The sequence below is a fragment of the Strongylocentrotus purpuratus genome, unplaced genomic scaffold (genome assembly GCF_000002235.5).
Source record: "Strongylocentrotus purpuratus isolate Spur 01 unplaced genomic scaffold, Spur_5.0 spur5_scaffold_2, whole genome shotgun sequence".
Lineage (NCBI taxonomy): Eukaryota > Metazoa > Echinodermata > Echinoidea > Camarodonta > Strongylocentrotidae > Strongylocentrotus > Strongylocentrotus purpuratus.
In genome coordinates, this window is record NW_022145605.1 from 17,330,552 (window position 1) to 17,345,073 (window position 14,522).

Below are 14,522 nucleotides of genomic sequence, written 5' to 3' on the forward strand. Positions count from 1 at the left end.
GTAGTGAGAAGGGCATCATGGAGATGGGGGGGGGGGGGGATGGTCTTTCTCTGGTAAAGAAAAGATTTATATTGATACTGTTTGAAAACTGGTTTGTCTCAACTATCTTGGTCAAGATATGAGTCTTTCTTGTTCTATAGAATATCCTGGGCCTCATTTCACAAAACTTGTCATCAGTGACAAATGATAGTTTTTTTTATAAGGTACTGAAATCCTTGCTTCTGATTGGTTATCAGCAGATTTTTCAGTGACTTTTGTAATTTTTCAAGGAAAAGGATTTGTGAAACGGGCCCCTGGTCTACATGAGGCAGTTCAACCCTTTCGTCACTAATAGAAGTCATAGCAATAGTAAATTCTCTTCAAGTCCAAATTATAGCCAAATTTAATAAAAAATCTTTATCTCTGTTTTGTTAGTATGTTAGGAAGAAATGTTTTCACAGGAACAAGCTTTACAGTACTGCACCTATCTGTTTCTGAAGACAAAACAGCCTTCCTTAGATGCTTTGAATTCTTGGTCAAGATGTACATTTTTGGCTCAGAAAGTGTTGATGAAAGTAATGCAAAGTCTACATTCAAGATTATAAAGTGACATGTGAGAGTTACATATACCAGAGGGTTTCTGATATGCTTAAGATTATTTGAAACCCTTCTCAACATGCATGACAGTATCATAATTTTGCTGCTTCCTTTCTCCCCTCCAGGTGACCATGTGGGTGAATGTAGGGCCCATGGAAACCTGGGAGCAGCGTACTTCTCCCAGGGCAACTACAAAGAAGCCTTAACTCACCATCACTTCCAACTCTACCTAGCTATGAAACAGAAAGACCGGAACGTAGCAGCATCAGCACTCAGTAGTTTAGGTAAGTGTTCTCTCTTTGTTCTCCTTCTCTTTTCTTGTCTTCTGTTATTCCCTCCTCATTCTTTCTTCTCTCCTCTTCTTCTCTTCTCTTCTCTTCTTATTCTCTTCTCTTCTCTTCTCTTCTCTTCTCTTCTCTTCTCTTCTCTTCTCTTCTCTTCTCTTCTCTTCTCTTCTCTTCTCTTCTCTTCTCTTCTCTTCTCTTCTCTTCTCTTCTCTTCTCTCATCTCTTCTCTTCTCTTTTCTTGTTCTTTTCTTTTTGTCTTCTCCTCCTTTTCCTTCTCTTCTCTTCTCTCCTCTCCGGTTCCCCTCCCCTCCACACTTCGAAATTTGTATGATTGCCTGGCAAATTGAAACTAGTTGGACTATATTTAAAAAGTAGGGCAAACTTGCACATCAATAGCTTAAAGGTTTAAGGTACTTATTGTTTCATCATCATCATTGTAAAGCAGAGTAAAACAAATGTTTTCCTTCGCCAAAGTACTTATATAAATATATATTCTTTTGCCTGCACCAGTTTCAAGATGACAAATATGTTTGATTATGTCCGACACTGATCAGCTGCGAATTCAATGTGAGCTCCATCTGCAATAGGGTTAATTTGCTATGTATGCATTTCACTTCTCCTCCAAATCCTCACTAGAATTGTGCTATTCTTATCCCAATACAAATCAGTGGTTTTATGATTAGAAAACATATGATGAAATCACTTGTGGTCACCTCATCGTTTCTCTTTTTATGCAGGTCACGTATACTCAGCAATTGGAGACTTCCCCAATGCACTCACAACACACAAGCAGTGTGTCACTCTGGCACGACAACTCAACGACAAGCAGTTTGAAGCTCGGGAGATTGGCAACGTTGGCGCCGTCCAACTCGCACTTGGAGACTTTGACAAGGCACTGGAGTGCCACAAAAAGCACCTGGACATCGCCAAACAGCTAGAGAATAGAACCGAAGAGGCCCGGGCCTACAGTAATTTAGGAAGCGCTTACCATTATCAGCGGAACTTTGAAAAGGCATCGCATTACCACAGTGAGGTGCTGACGATCGCGAAGGGACAGGAAAATCGTGCAATGGAGGCGAGAGCCTATGCAGGACTTGGCCACGCTGCCAGGTGTTCGGGGGATCTGAACACGGGTAAGCAGTGCCATGAACAGCAACTCAATATATCACTCAGCACCAAAGACAAGGTCACGGAAGCGAGGGCGTGTTCTAACCTGGGGATCGTGTATCAGCAGCAGGGACAATACGAGACCGCGCTGAAGTGGCACAAAGCACATATGAACATAGCCACGGAGATGAACGACCGTGCTAGCATGGGACGTGCGTACGGTAACATGGGCAATGCGTACAGTGCCTTGAACCAGCATGAACAAGCTATCAAGTACCACAAGCAGGAGCTGACCATCTCGCGCGAGGTTAACGATAGGGGTGCAGAAGCATGCACCCATGGTAATCTCGCTGTTGCCTATCAGGCGATGAACATCAAGGATAAAGCCATGGAGCATTATCAGAGCCATTTGTCAATAGCGGGTGAATTGAAGGACAAAGCCAGTGAGGCAAGAGCATTGAGCAACCTTGGTAACTATCACAGTTCTAGAGGGGAGTTCCAACAAGCGATTCCATTCTATGAGCGATACCTTGCATTAGCGAAGGAGGTCAAAGATCTCGAAGGACAAGGCAAAGCATACCATAATCTAGGATATGCTCTCTACTCCTTAGGGAACTATAAGGCTGCTGTTCAATACTATGAGAAAGATCTCTTGCTTGCCAGGGATCAGAAAGACAAAGTTTGGATGGGAAGGGCCTATTGCAATCTGGGTTTGGCTTACAGGACGTTAGGTAACTTTGAGAGGGCCGAAGACTGCCAGAAGTGCTTCTTGACGATCACACAGCAGGTCAAGAATGCTCCTGGCAAGTTTAGGGCTTTGGGAAACCTTGGGGACATCTTCATGGCCAAAAAGGATACAGAAGGTGCAGTGAGGTTCTATGAGCAACAGTTACAACTCGCGAAAGTGGTCAGCAACAAGGCGCTGGAAGCAACTGCGTTTGGTGCGCTCGGTGCTGCTCAGAGAAAACTGAAACATTATGACAAAGCACTGGCACACCACACACAAGAATTGCAGTTGTATCAAGAGCTCAATGATCTTAAAGGAGAATGCAAGGCTCATAGCCACTTAGGTGCTGTACATACCTCCCTAGGAAAATTCCTTGATGCTTTTAAATGCTATGAGGAACAACTGGAGAGAGCACGCGAGCTTAATGATGGACCCATTCAGGCACAAGCCTATGGCAATCTTGGTATTACCAAAATGAACATGAACCTCTTTGAAGATGCTCTAGGCTATTTTGAGGAACAACTTGGAGCTCTTGAACAAGTAGGAGGCAATGTGGTGCTACAAAATCGTGCAAGTGCTTTTGCAAACCTTGCAGAGTGCTATGAAGCACTGAATGATCTTGAGGAAGCAATAAAGTGTTATGAACAGTACCTACTTATAGCACAAAGTATAAGGAATCTAGAAGAGCAGGACAAAGCTTACCATGGTCTAGGGAACGTCCATCGCTCACTGGGAAACCTGCAACAAGCCTCTTTCTGTTATGAGAAACGTCTACTTTTAGCACATGAAACAAACTCTGCAACAGCCAAAGCATCAGCTTATGGTGAGCTTGGTTGTTTACATAGTCTCATGGGTAACTTTGAACAAGCGGTATCTTGTCTTGAAAATCAAATGAGGATAACACTTGAAGCAAATGATAAAGCAGGGCAAGCAGATGCTGCTTGTGGACTAGGTGGTGTGTATCAGCAAATGGGAGAGTTTGAGAAGGCTCTTGAGTTTCATGAGGATGACTTGAAGATTGCAGAGGAAACCAATAACCTTTCTTGTCAGGGTAGGGCCTTTGGAAACTTAGGAGTGACCCATGAATCACTGGGGAACTACCAGAAAGCAATTGTCTATCAAGAACAACATCTCAGTATAGCCGCCCAGGTCAATGATAGAGTAGCGAAGACCTTGGCCTATGCCAGCTTAGGTAGGGTACACCATGCCCTGGGTAACCACACCCAAAGTGTCACCTACTTCAAGCAGGGACTGCAGATTGCAAACCAACTCGGTCGCAGGGAGGACGAGGCCAAGATCCGGCACCGACTCGGTCTCGCCCTCTGGTCTATCTCCAAGCTGGAGGATGCACAACATGAGCTCTACCGCGCTGCAGAGATCTTCGAGGAGATCCGAAGAGACGCCCATGGAAGCGGAGAGTACAAGATCTCACTCTTTGATGCTCAGTCCGCATCCTATCAAGCCCTTCAGCGTGTCCTAGTGGCCCTTGATCGCGCGGATGAAGCTTTGGCAGTCGCAGAGCGTGGACGGACAAGAGCTTTTGTGGACCTGCTGATGGAACGTCAGACTGGAAATGAGACGGCATCTATGGACACGACTCTCATTACCAATGATCAGATACAAGACCTTGTCAGCAGGCAGAATGCTCACATCCTCTATTTCTCTATTGCTGACGGTCATCTGTATAGCTGGCTGATGAATCCATCGGATGGTGAGACCATTTCTTTCCCTTTTGGAATTTCTTTGGGGTTTGAAATAGCTAATCTCTTCAAATTCGAAAATACAATTAGGATTTCAGCTTTATACTAGTCTTGGATTGAAGTGCTTAACCCATTTAATACAAAACCAGTGATATGTGGGAATTGAGTCTGTGGAAAATGTTTGTTTCACTAAAAAGTCATATCCAATCGGTTCAATTCAATTTTCAATTTCAATTTATTATTTCATAAAAAATCACATACAATATATATACATTGAGAATTGTACTGGATCGTTTAACACCCGATAAAGCCGATGGCTTGAGAGAAGTGGGTGTACCCATAACATAAATGACAAATGTGGAAAATACAAAACATTAAAATTCACAATAAAACAAAATGCAAGACGTATACAGGACATTACAAACTAAAACACAATAATAAAACAGAACAACAAAATTTATATGTTAATTGTATGCATCATAGGAAGTCATATATATGTGGCAAGAAGACGCAACTTGAATTTCGACTTAAAAGAACTAAGGTCACATGTTTGATTGAGTTGTCAATATTATTCCATAATTTCCCTCCTTTAAAAGCAGGATATTCGGCTTATCTCTAAATGTAACATTATGCTTATATTTGTATATATAATAGGAACATCCATGTGTTTTCTTAAATCAGTTGAAGTTGCTCCTCGGTCCTTTCCTCTAATGAATAAATCATTAACATAAATATTCTAGAACAGATTAGAAAATTCTCAAACTGAAAATATAATTCATTTTGATAATGTTTACATTGTAGGTATTGTCAAGTTCCATGATTGTGACTTAGCCCACATTGACAAGGACACCAAGGCTGATGACCAATCCTCCACAGCGTCCTCCACCACCTCCCTGCCTTCCCTGAACCTGACCAACGGCATCTCCTACTCCTGCACCGCACTCCTGGAGCAGTACATCAGTCATGCCCGGGAAGCCCTGGGGGTGGACACCCACATCCATTACAACGGGGACATCACCAGCGAGACGGAGTCGGAGGCTGACGATCTCCTGCAGCAGCACTTGGAAGAGCTATCCGCCAAGCTGGACTCGGACCGGAGCGGCTTCCTGCGTCTCACCAACCGCAATAACATCATCAACAGTTCATCCCGTAGCATTGCCAGCCTGGCAAGTCAGCTGAGTGGTGGGTTAGGAAGCCTCAACGGGAGCATCGCCAGACGAGAAGCAGCCAACAAGCTTCTGAGGCACAAGTCGTGGTCTGGCAAGCCTCCGTTGAGGGCGCTGTATGATGTCTTGATTGCACCATTAGAAGATGCCCTGCCACAACCCAATGGACCTGATACGCCAAGAACAGATCTTGTGTTGGTGCTAGAAGGTTAGTATTGGTTGGAAATATATATCTTTTATTTAAAAAACCATTGGATATCTCTAACAATATCTCTCTTGTCCTTATCCAAAATGCTTTAATGAAACATTCCTTTCACAACAATCCAGGTTTTTGAAATCTGTTAGACTACCTAAAGTGAAACTGAATACCTCATGTCATTATCACCATCGTGTGATGGTCGCAGCCAAGATGGAGTTCAATTTGTCAACACCTCTTGTGCTTTTTCATCATAATCTTAGTAATGTCCTTTATTTCAAAATTAAGACTCTGTGCAGTTATATCTATGAAGTTGTGTAATTAAACCATATTTGTTTAAATCCTATAGCGATTTCCTTTGTCATTTTCTCTTCATCAGGAGACCTGTACTTAGTGCCTTTCTCCATCCTCAAGGGAGGCTCCTCCACCGAATCCTTCCACGAGCGCTTCAATGTTCGGATGGTCCCCTCTCTTCGTGCGCTGAACCTTAACATGTACTGGGAGCAGCGATCTCCGACCAGCAGTGGCATGCAGCCTGCCCTGGTGGTGGCCAACCCTAAGCTTCCTACCAGCGTCATCGACAAGTGGGGTTGGAGCGGGATGGCTGGCTCAGAACAGGTCAGTCAATGATCTATGGGAATTCAATTAAACTCATCTTCCACACTTGCGTAATAACAATGATAACGATCACAAATTAGTCTTCACCTCTCCCCAGAACTCAACCTTCTCATTAAATCAATTGGTTTTATAATGAATTAATTTGTATGATTTTTTTTATTCATGAAAGATGGTATGAACAGAATTTGGCGCAAATATGTGAATAATACCTGCAATTAAAACTAAAACAATGTTCAAACCCGCAGCATGATAATAATAGACATTCAACGATGATGATATTATTTTTTTAAACCACAGTAGTTAAAAGAAAAACTTACAACCTGTTTCTTCTCAAATGTTCACATTAAAAGATTTGGAACCTCATTTTGTATACCTAATACAGTCCTTTACACTATTGTTGGTACTGAGATTAAGATTGAGTTGTAGTAGTGGAGAAAAATGAAATTACTCCAATTCAAACTTGGACTGAATTTTGCTAATCCAGACTACCAATCTACTGACAAACTGATAACAATCATTATAACTCAAGCCAGTTTGTTCAAAATACAGTTCAATCAACGTAACCCAAAATCAGCTTTGTTCATTTCAAACATCTCATTGGTATTTAGCTACTACTGTACATCAAGAGATGAAAATCTTAAGTGAAGAATTGCATTTTCCTGCTTGTAAAGAATTGTTTTCTCCCAGCACATCTTTATAATTATTGAAAAATTACACTCCAGAGAACCATACATGTAAATTTATGTATTCCAGATAAATATGGTTTTGTTTGTAATTCAATAATACAATCAAATTATCAAGGGGTTAGAGGGAATAAAAAAGTAGCTAAAAACTTTGCCAGGTTGTAAATTTTCTTTGCCTAAAGGCCTCTTACGGGAATCGCACATATTGACTTATTACAACCAAGGGATATTGTTTAGTTGAGATAAAACTGGTTACATTTATGCCGATTGCTCCTACGGGAGTCGTTAAATCTTGAAATATGATTCATCATTCCATCTACATCCTGGTCGAGTTTCAGCTCGAGTTGGGGGTGATGTACCTGTTGCCATGGTAATAGATCCAAAGGTCAAAGGTCGACCCCAGGACTCTCATGAATGTTTTAAAACAATGCAAAAACTTTTAAAAATTGTTTTTTTTTGCATGTTTTGGTGTAAAGCGTAAACTTTTTACATAGTAGATATAAAAGTATTGTGAATTATGATTCATTGATGATATTTTAAATTTGTTTGTCATAAACCCATAATTGTTACCAGAAAGTTTGATTATAATAAAGCAGCCATCAGTGGATGAAGTGTCCATGAAAGATTTCATCTCCATAGTTGCTGTATTTCTTTATTTAATACGATAAGTAGCAGAAGGATGTGACAAATAAAGTTTAAATGTTAAAAAAATAATTAAATATGATTTAATAGAGTAATTCTGAGTCGAAAATTAGAGAGCTGATTAACCAAATGTATTATATCTTAGAAATACAATATTCCAAAGAAAAGTTATCTTATTTTCCATAAAAATTTTTTTTTTGTCTCTTGCTCGTAATAGGAGGCATCAACTGTATCAGAACTTCTCGGGGTCAAACCACTGACTGGTGCCTCGGCCACCAAAGAGGGAGTCCTTCATGCCATCGAGAGTGCCGAGTGCCTCCATTTTGCTACTCATGTTTCCTGGAAGCTTTCGGCTCTAGTGCTATCACCCAAAGATCCTACCCCGATATTGAGTGCCTCTCCAATCCATCTTACAAGGTAGATTTACTACTTCTACTACATCTACAATTATCATTCTATTGTCTTAACATCTGCTTGTTTGGAAATGGATTGACCAAGCTGAATTAACAAAGCAGTGAATGTTACGTCATTACTAGTGTAGCAGTTTGGGAGGTCATGGTTTCAGCATATTTCCTTGATTCTAGGCTCTTTTCAATGTCAGAACGGATTGCATAAGAATGCCATTTCTTTCACAGATATTAGATATGCTTTAGCAGACAAGCCCTTGACAAGGCTATGTAAACTTTATATAAAATACTGAATCAGTATGTGAGGTAAGTTTTAATGCATTCTGGAAACTGTCTCACAGGTTTGACAGGAATTGATATTTCTGGAGGGAAAACTGATCGCTTTCTTTTCTCTACTTTTTTGCACCTCAGTGCCAATAGTCCCAACTCTCCTGAGCAGCTGGACCTGAACGACATGAACAGTCCCGAGCCCCACGCTCGCAACGGCTCCCGCTCTGACATCCCCTCGCTGAGTGACTTCCTCCTAACAGCAGCTGACATCCTGGATCTCCATCTCACCGCCAAGCTTGTGGTCCTTAGTCCCTACGGCAACGAGGGGCGTGGTGGCGGCGGCCGCATCACCTCCGACTCTGTCATCGGCCTGGCCCGCTCGTTCCTGGCGGCGGGGGCCCAGAGCGTCTTGGTCCCCCTCTGGTCCATGCCAGAGTCGGCGGTTCAAGTCTTCGTCAGGGCCCTCTACGATAAGCTCCTGGGCGGGAGCAAGGCCAGCGTGGCTGTGGCAGAGGCCATGAAGAGCGTCCGGGAGGTGAAGCAGTTTGCGCATCCGTCCAACTGGGCGGGGTTTGCTCTCGTGGGCTGTGATGCGAGGCTGAGCAACAAGAGCGCCATGTTTGGTAACGCCCTGGGTGATGTCCTGACCACGCCTTCCAAGTGCAGAGATGCCCTGAGAGTACTGCTACATCTGGTTAGTAATCACTTTGAATACTTAGCCATATATATATAATTTCAGTTATATATTTCAAATCCTATAATCTCTTTACTTTGATTTCTTCATTTTGTAAAAACTTGACAGAACTCTCATTCATTTGCTTTAAAGAGATTGGATAACTTTGTCTCAGATTCTGTAACAAAATCCTGGATTTGGCTCATGCTGCTAAGATAATTATAAACTTTTAGGTCAGTCAGAAAGCCCATGACTTTTACAAGCCGATTGCCTGTCTGATTATCAAGATATTTATGATTGGAAATCAAAATCAAATTTTGACATTCGTAAACGATGCCTTTAAGTTGCCTCTTTATCTGTGATTAATTTCTTCTCCCCTTTCTCAGTTTACTCGTGTTTGTGTTATCACTGCTCTTGATTGACAGCAACCTATCTGTCTCTCCCCCCTCCCCTCCCTTCCTTCTTTCCTCTACCCTTTTCTGTATGCAGGTCTATCTCTTCTACCCTATATCTCAGTCTCTCTGTACATCTACTTGTATATCCTCTTTCTGTCTCTATCTCAAGATTTCTTTCTGTCTTATTTTCTTTTGCGTCCTTCCTCCAGATTTTTCATTTTCAATCTTCATTATCCATTTCCCTATTCTTCATTCCCCATCTTCGCATTCCACCACAGCCGGGGGGCATTTCATAAAGCTGTGCGTAAAGTTTTGAATGACTTTACAAATGATTTGAATATGAAGAGCCAAATGGGATGTCCACAGTTTTTCCTGAAAAATTAACAAAATGTGACTGTATTTCCCATAATCTCAATTAAACTGTAGCCAAAAATACACTTTGCATTAAAATGTTTTGTTATTAACGATAAGGTTAATCTACATCTGCATATTTCAACTTTAGCTTATGCAATTAAAAGGATTTGAGTATCCATTTAGCTCTTCATATTCAAGTCATTCGTAAAGTCATACGTAACTTACGAACAGCTTTATGAAAACCCCCCCCCCCCCCCCCCCCCCCCCGTTCTCATATAACCAATCTTATTTCCCCTTTCTCTGCTTCCAGATTGAGAAATCCCTGCAGCGGATCAACCGCGGTCAGACCAACCCCATGTACACCACCCAGCCGAGCATCACCAAGAGGGTGGGGCCGGTCAGGGGGTGGCAGGAGCTTCTCAAGTCCGTGGGCTTCAGATTCGAGGAGGAGATATCTTCCTCCATCCCGCCCTCCGTCTTCTTCCCTCAGTCGGACCCGGGAGACAGGCTCCTCCAGGCGAGCTCCAGTCTCCAGGCATTGCTAGGTAAGTACTTGAGGAAATAGAGTGGTGAAGTGTGACGTCATCAAAAAAATATTTTTTAGAATTTCTAAATTTTAACTTCATTTTCCGAAAGAGCATCAAAAATAATATACAAATTGTGAAAATCAATTTAATATGTTGAGTATTGGCTGAGATATGACCATCTGAATAAATAGAATTCCTATTGGAACTCAGTGTTATTTTGCTCCGGTTCATAACAATGCGAACAAGAGCAAATAACACTAAGTTCCTAGTAAAGATTGAGAAATTCTAAAAATAGATTTTCATGATGTCACAACTTCAGTACTCTATTTATGTTGAAGAGGGTGCTACCAAAGTCAAAGTACTATTTTACATTAGCTTAGTTTGGTTATTGAATCCATACAGCATTTGCATGACCATATTTAAACTTCAGTTTCTAGAATGACCTGAAATTCAAAACGCTTTGTTTACCTAGGCAAGAACAATCATAGGTTTTAGGAGAAAATAAGTTTGTAATATCTTGAGACGACGGTGAGAATGTGTATAGTTATAATGAGTGATAAGGGATGTTTCATAGCCATATTGCTGGGTACAAACGTGCACGTGGTTTGAGAAGTTCATCATGCTTTCTCTGTTAGAGCAATTACAATAAACAGTGCCTCATATGAAACAAGTAAATACATATGACCGCAATATGAACTAGGAAGTCAGTGGAAGATTTTGTCACTAATTTTATCAATAACTTACATTTATGCAAAGCCTTCTCCTCTTTCATATTTTCCCAGGACTCACCAATCAAACCAACCTGGCTATATCCAAGCTTCTACCGTTCCCGGAGGCAGCTTTGGAAATCATTGAAATGGTAAAAATTCATATTTTCTCTTCCTATCTTGGCCACTTTGCTGTATCATTTTGCATTCTCATATTGTCAACAGACAACTAGAAGAGCATATCTGTTCAGAGCCATATATCAATTGCTTTTCCAGTCCTCAGTTAATTTTTCTATGCTGTCAGTAACATGGGGGAAGTGTGATGTCATATTTAAACTTTAATCAGTGGAATTTGGACTTGTAATTAAGGTGAAATGTTTACACTTATGCGCATCATATCATTACATGGGAAACGGTAATTGTGGGCTACATGTCATGTATTCACATCTTTATTTATTTATTTTGTATTAAACAAAAAAACAAAAAACTCATGTTAAATGTATTTATCATCAGTATAGTCATGCATCATTTCTAGATAAATCATTTTTATACAGATTTCATTTGGATCATTGTTTTATGTGTTCATCTGAAGTGTGGATTCTTTGTTTATGGCATGAATGCATTCCATTTTTGTTCCATACCATCTCATGGGAAAAGATGTATTGGTTTAGTTAATGTTAGTTTTCCATATCTGGTATCCCCTTTTCATGGTAAAATGATTTATCTCTGGTATAGCATCACATCATTGAAGAAGAACCCATTTCTATACACATTCCATTTGATCATTTTTTTCCCATGTTCATCTGCATTTTCAAATCCCTTGATTCTTTTTTTGTTGTTAATGATTTCAATCTGTCAAATGCATTTCCTCATTCCATTTTCATGGATTCATTCACCTCCATCGTATCTCCATGTATTTCTCCCCACACCCCACCCTCATGCATGTGCCCACTTGCTCGCCCCGCCCTGCCCCGCCCTGCCCCGCCCCTCATCGCCCGAGCAGCTCGGCATGTTGCTTGTAGAGTTGGAGAAGAGACGCGAGCAGAAGGGAGGGAGTCCCGTGCTAGAAGCCAGTAGTTTACACATCCCTAGCTATCTAGAGTCCCCTGGAACCGTGCAGAAACACATGGTAGTAGAGAGTGTGTCGTGATCTAAATGCACCTGCTTGCTTTGTGTGTATAAAAGCGCACCCTCTAACCCTCAAAGCACTTCGTATGATCTGCATATCTTGCTCATAAATAAGGACAACCTCGTGTATTCTTGCATTTATGAAAAAAGCAGCTAGAAAGTATGCACTTTGTGTATTCCTGCATATAGGGGGATAAAGAATCACCCATATTTTACACAGCACCTAGAAAGAATTCACTGTAATGAACTTTAACACCCAAATCACACCAACATGACAGACACCAGAACCCAGGGCAGCGTCTCACGAAACCGTCATAAGTTCAAGTTCACTGACATCCCATTGAAATGTTCAAATGCTTCTTCTTCATTATTTTTCAACCGATTTTGATTCTGATTGTTTCATATGATAGGGCTAGGAGGGGGATTTAAAATTTCTACACAGAATCGTGAAATTCATTATCTATGCTAATTTATGCAAATTTATTCGAAATCACAAAAAAGGCTTCTTCTCCTTCATTTCTTGACTGATTTTGATTTGGTTTGCCTTATCTGGTAGAGCTAAATTTGGAACACTAAACTTCTACTCAGAATTGTGAGATTTTGCTCCATTGATTATTTATGGTACTTTATGCAAATGAAATGAAATTATGTCCCTTCCAGGGCATCAAATTTTTATTTTTTGACCAGTTCAAAAGTGTACCACATAAAATTTACGATATTTGTTGTTGCGAGATGCGGATGAGCGCTACGTCATTGACGTTCTGGTTTATCATATTGAATTGCGTTATGCAGGCGAGACCGCCGAGAGCGTTTCCCTTGTTTAAAAACATTATCCCAAATGGCCAAGACTCGATGGGTTGTGGAATCTGTATAGACTATGTTCAGCGATGTGACTGGGGTCGTAATTTTGCACTTTATGCAAAGTTGCACCACCTTCAAAGCAGATTGTGTTTCACATCGGTCTTGCATTTCCAGTGTTACTGCACTGGATAAAACTCTCACCTGTACAGAATGAATCATTTGTCTACTGCCCGCATCAAGGCCGTCACTGCCATTGACAATACACAGTTGTTACAGGCCTTACGGCCATCTTACGCACAACCGACCATTTCTTATGTGGATGCAATCTATTTTCTGTATAATTCTTGCACTATCAATTTCAAATGCTTCTTATCTCCACAGTATTAAAACATATATATTGCACTGGAATGCACTTACCGCACACTTTTTCACAATGCTTATGATCATTATTAATGCTATATTCCATTGGTTTGAGGCAGAAGGATATTAAATCTGTACCGGGCACTTAGGTTTTAGTAGCACCTTTCTTGCCCTCACAGTACAAAGGAATTTGTCAGTCTTCTGCTGTTTATTTTCATAAATGAGCATACTAACTCTAACTCTTATCTTCATCTGCTTCTTCAGGGTTTTTTATTTAAAATTTTTTTTTTTTAATTGTGTAGTGAAACGAGCTGAGATTACATTTCTCTTTTTGTGCTTATTGAAAGATGCTTTATGCAGACCTACATTTTTATGTCCTTTTTAAAGAGAGTCAATGGCTTGCAAACAATTCAATTCAATTTAATTCTTTTTATTCATCCAAATTCAAAAGAATACATGGAAATTATATTGATGTGTTTATAATCATAGAAGAACCATCAAAATAAAAGATAGACAAGATGGACAGATGACAGATTTATCAAACATGGAAATAGTTTATAGAGGAAAATGAATGAACTCTGTATCTACTTTTGTCCAGTACAGGAATAAACAGAAAATATTTGTCTCATCTTTTATCTTATCAGTCTAGAGTTTCAATCTGTAGTGAAGAAACATGTTAGAAGTCTGATTAGATAGCTGCTAGAGGGTCATTTCATAATGTGTGGTAGAATGACTTCTCAGAATTGTATCCCTAATGCCATCCCTGAACCTTAAAGGGATAGTTGAGTTCTTGTTTAAGACCGCAAATGCCTTCAGAGTGCATGGTTATTGCTCTTATTCTTACTTATGACATTTCTAAAGCCCTTTTAGAACCTAAAATTGCCATGGAGGTATTTTAGACCCCAAAATAGGTGAATTTAGATTGAATATGATCATACCAATTCAGCTCCACTTTCAAAAAAATATGGTGACTGTTAATTAATCAATTTAATAAAAACAATACACGGGCCGGTTGGTTGTGCGCATTATATAACCAACACGAAAAAGCCAACAAAAAGCCAATATTGGCATTGGCTAGAGTAAAACATATACCTGTACTGCCCTATCTCGTTTTTTAACCGTGCTCAACCGCTGGTTAAAAATTACAGAATATTTGTGGGGTACCACAAATATTAGAGATGGTTATATTTATGGATAT

At 40.4% G+C, this 14,522-nt stretch overlaps 1 protein-coding gene across 1 annotated transcript in view; it reads left to right on the top strand.

Moving 5' to 3' along the window:
* LOC574629 (tetratricopeptide repeat protein 28) overlaps positions 1-14,522 on the top strand; it is a 42,558-nt gene that overhangs the window by 21,832 nt on the left and 6,204 nt on the right. The window contains exons 5-12 of the mRNA XM_030991841.1: positions 702-860; positions 1,601-4,408; positions 5,199-5,771; positions 6,139-6,377; positions 7,920-8,119; positions 8,521-9,073; positions 10,112-10,346; positions 11,111-11,187. Of these exons, the coding sequence (XP_030847701.1) occupies positions 702-860; positions 1,601-4,408; positions 5,199-5,771; positions 6,139-6,377; positions 7,920-8,119; positions 8,521-9,073; positions 10,112-10,346; positions 11,111-11,187 (4,844 nt within the window). The remainder of the gene's footprint in view (positions 1-701; positions 861-1,600; positions 4,409-5,198; positions 5,772-6,138; positions 6,378-7,919; positions 8,120-8,520; positions 9,074-10,111; positions 10,347-11,110; positions 11,188-14,522) is intronic.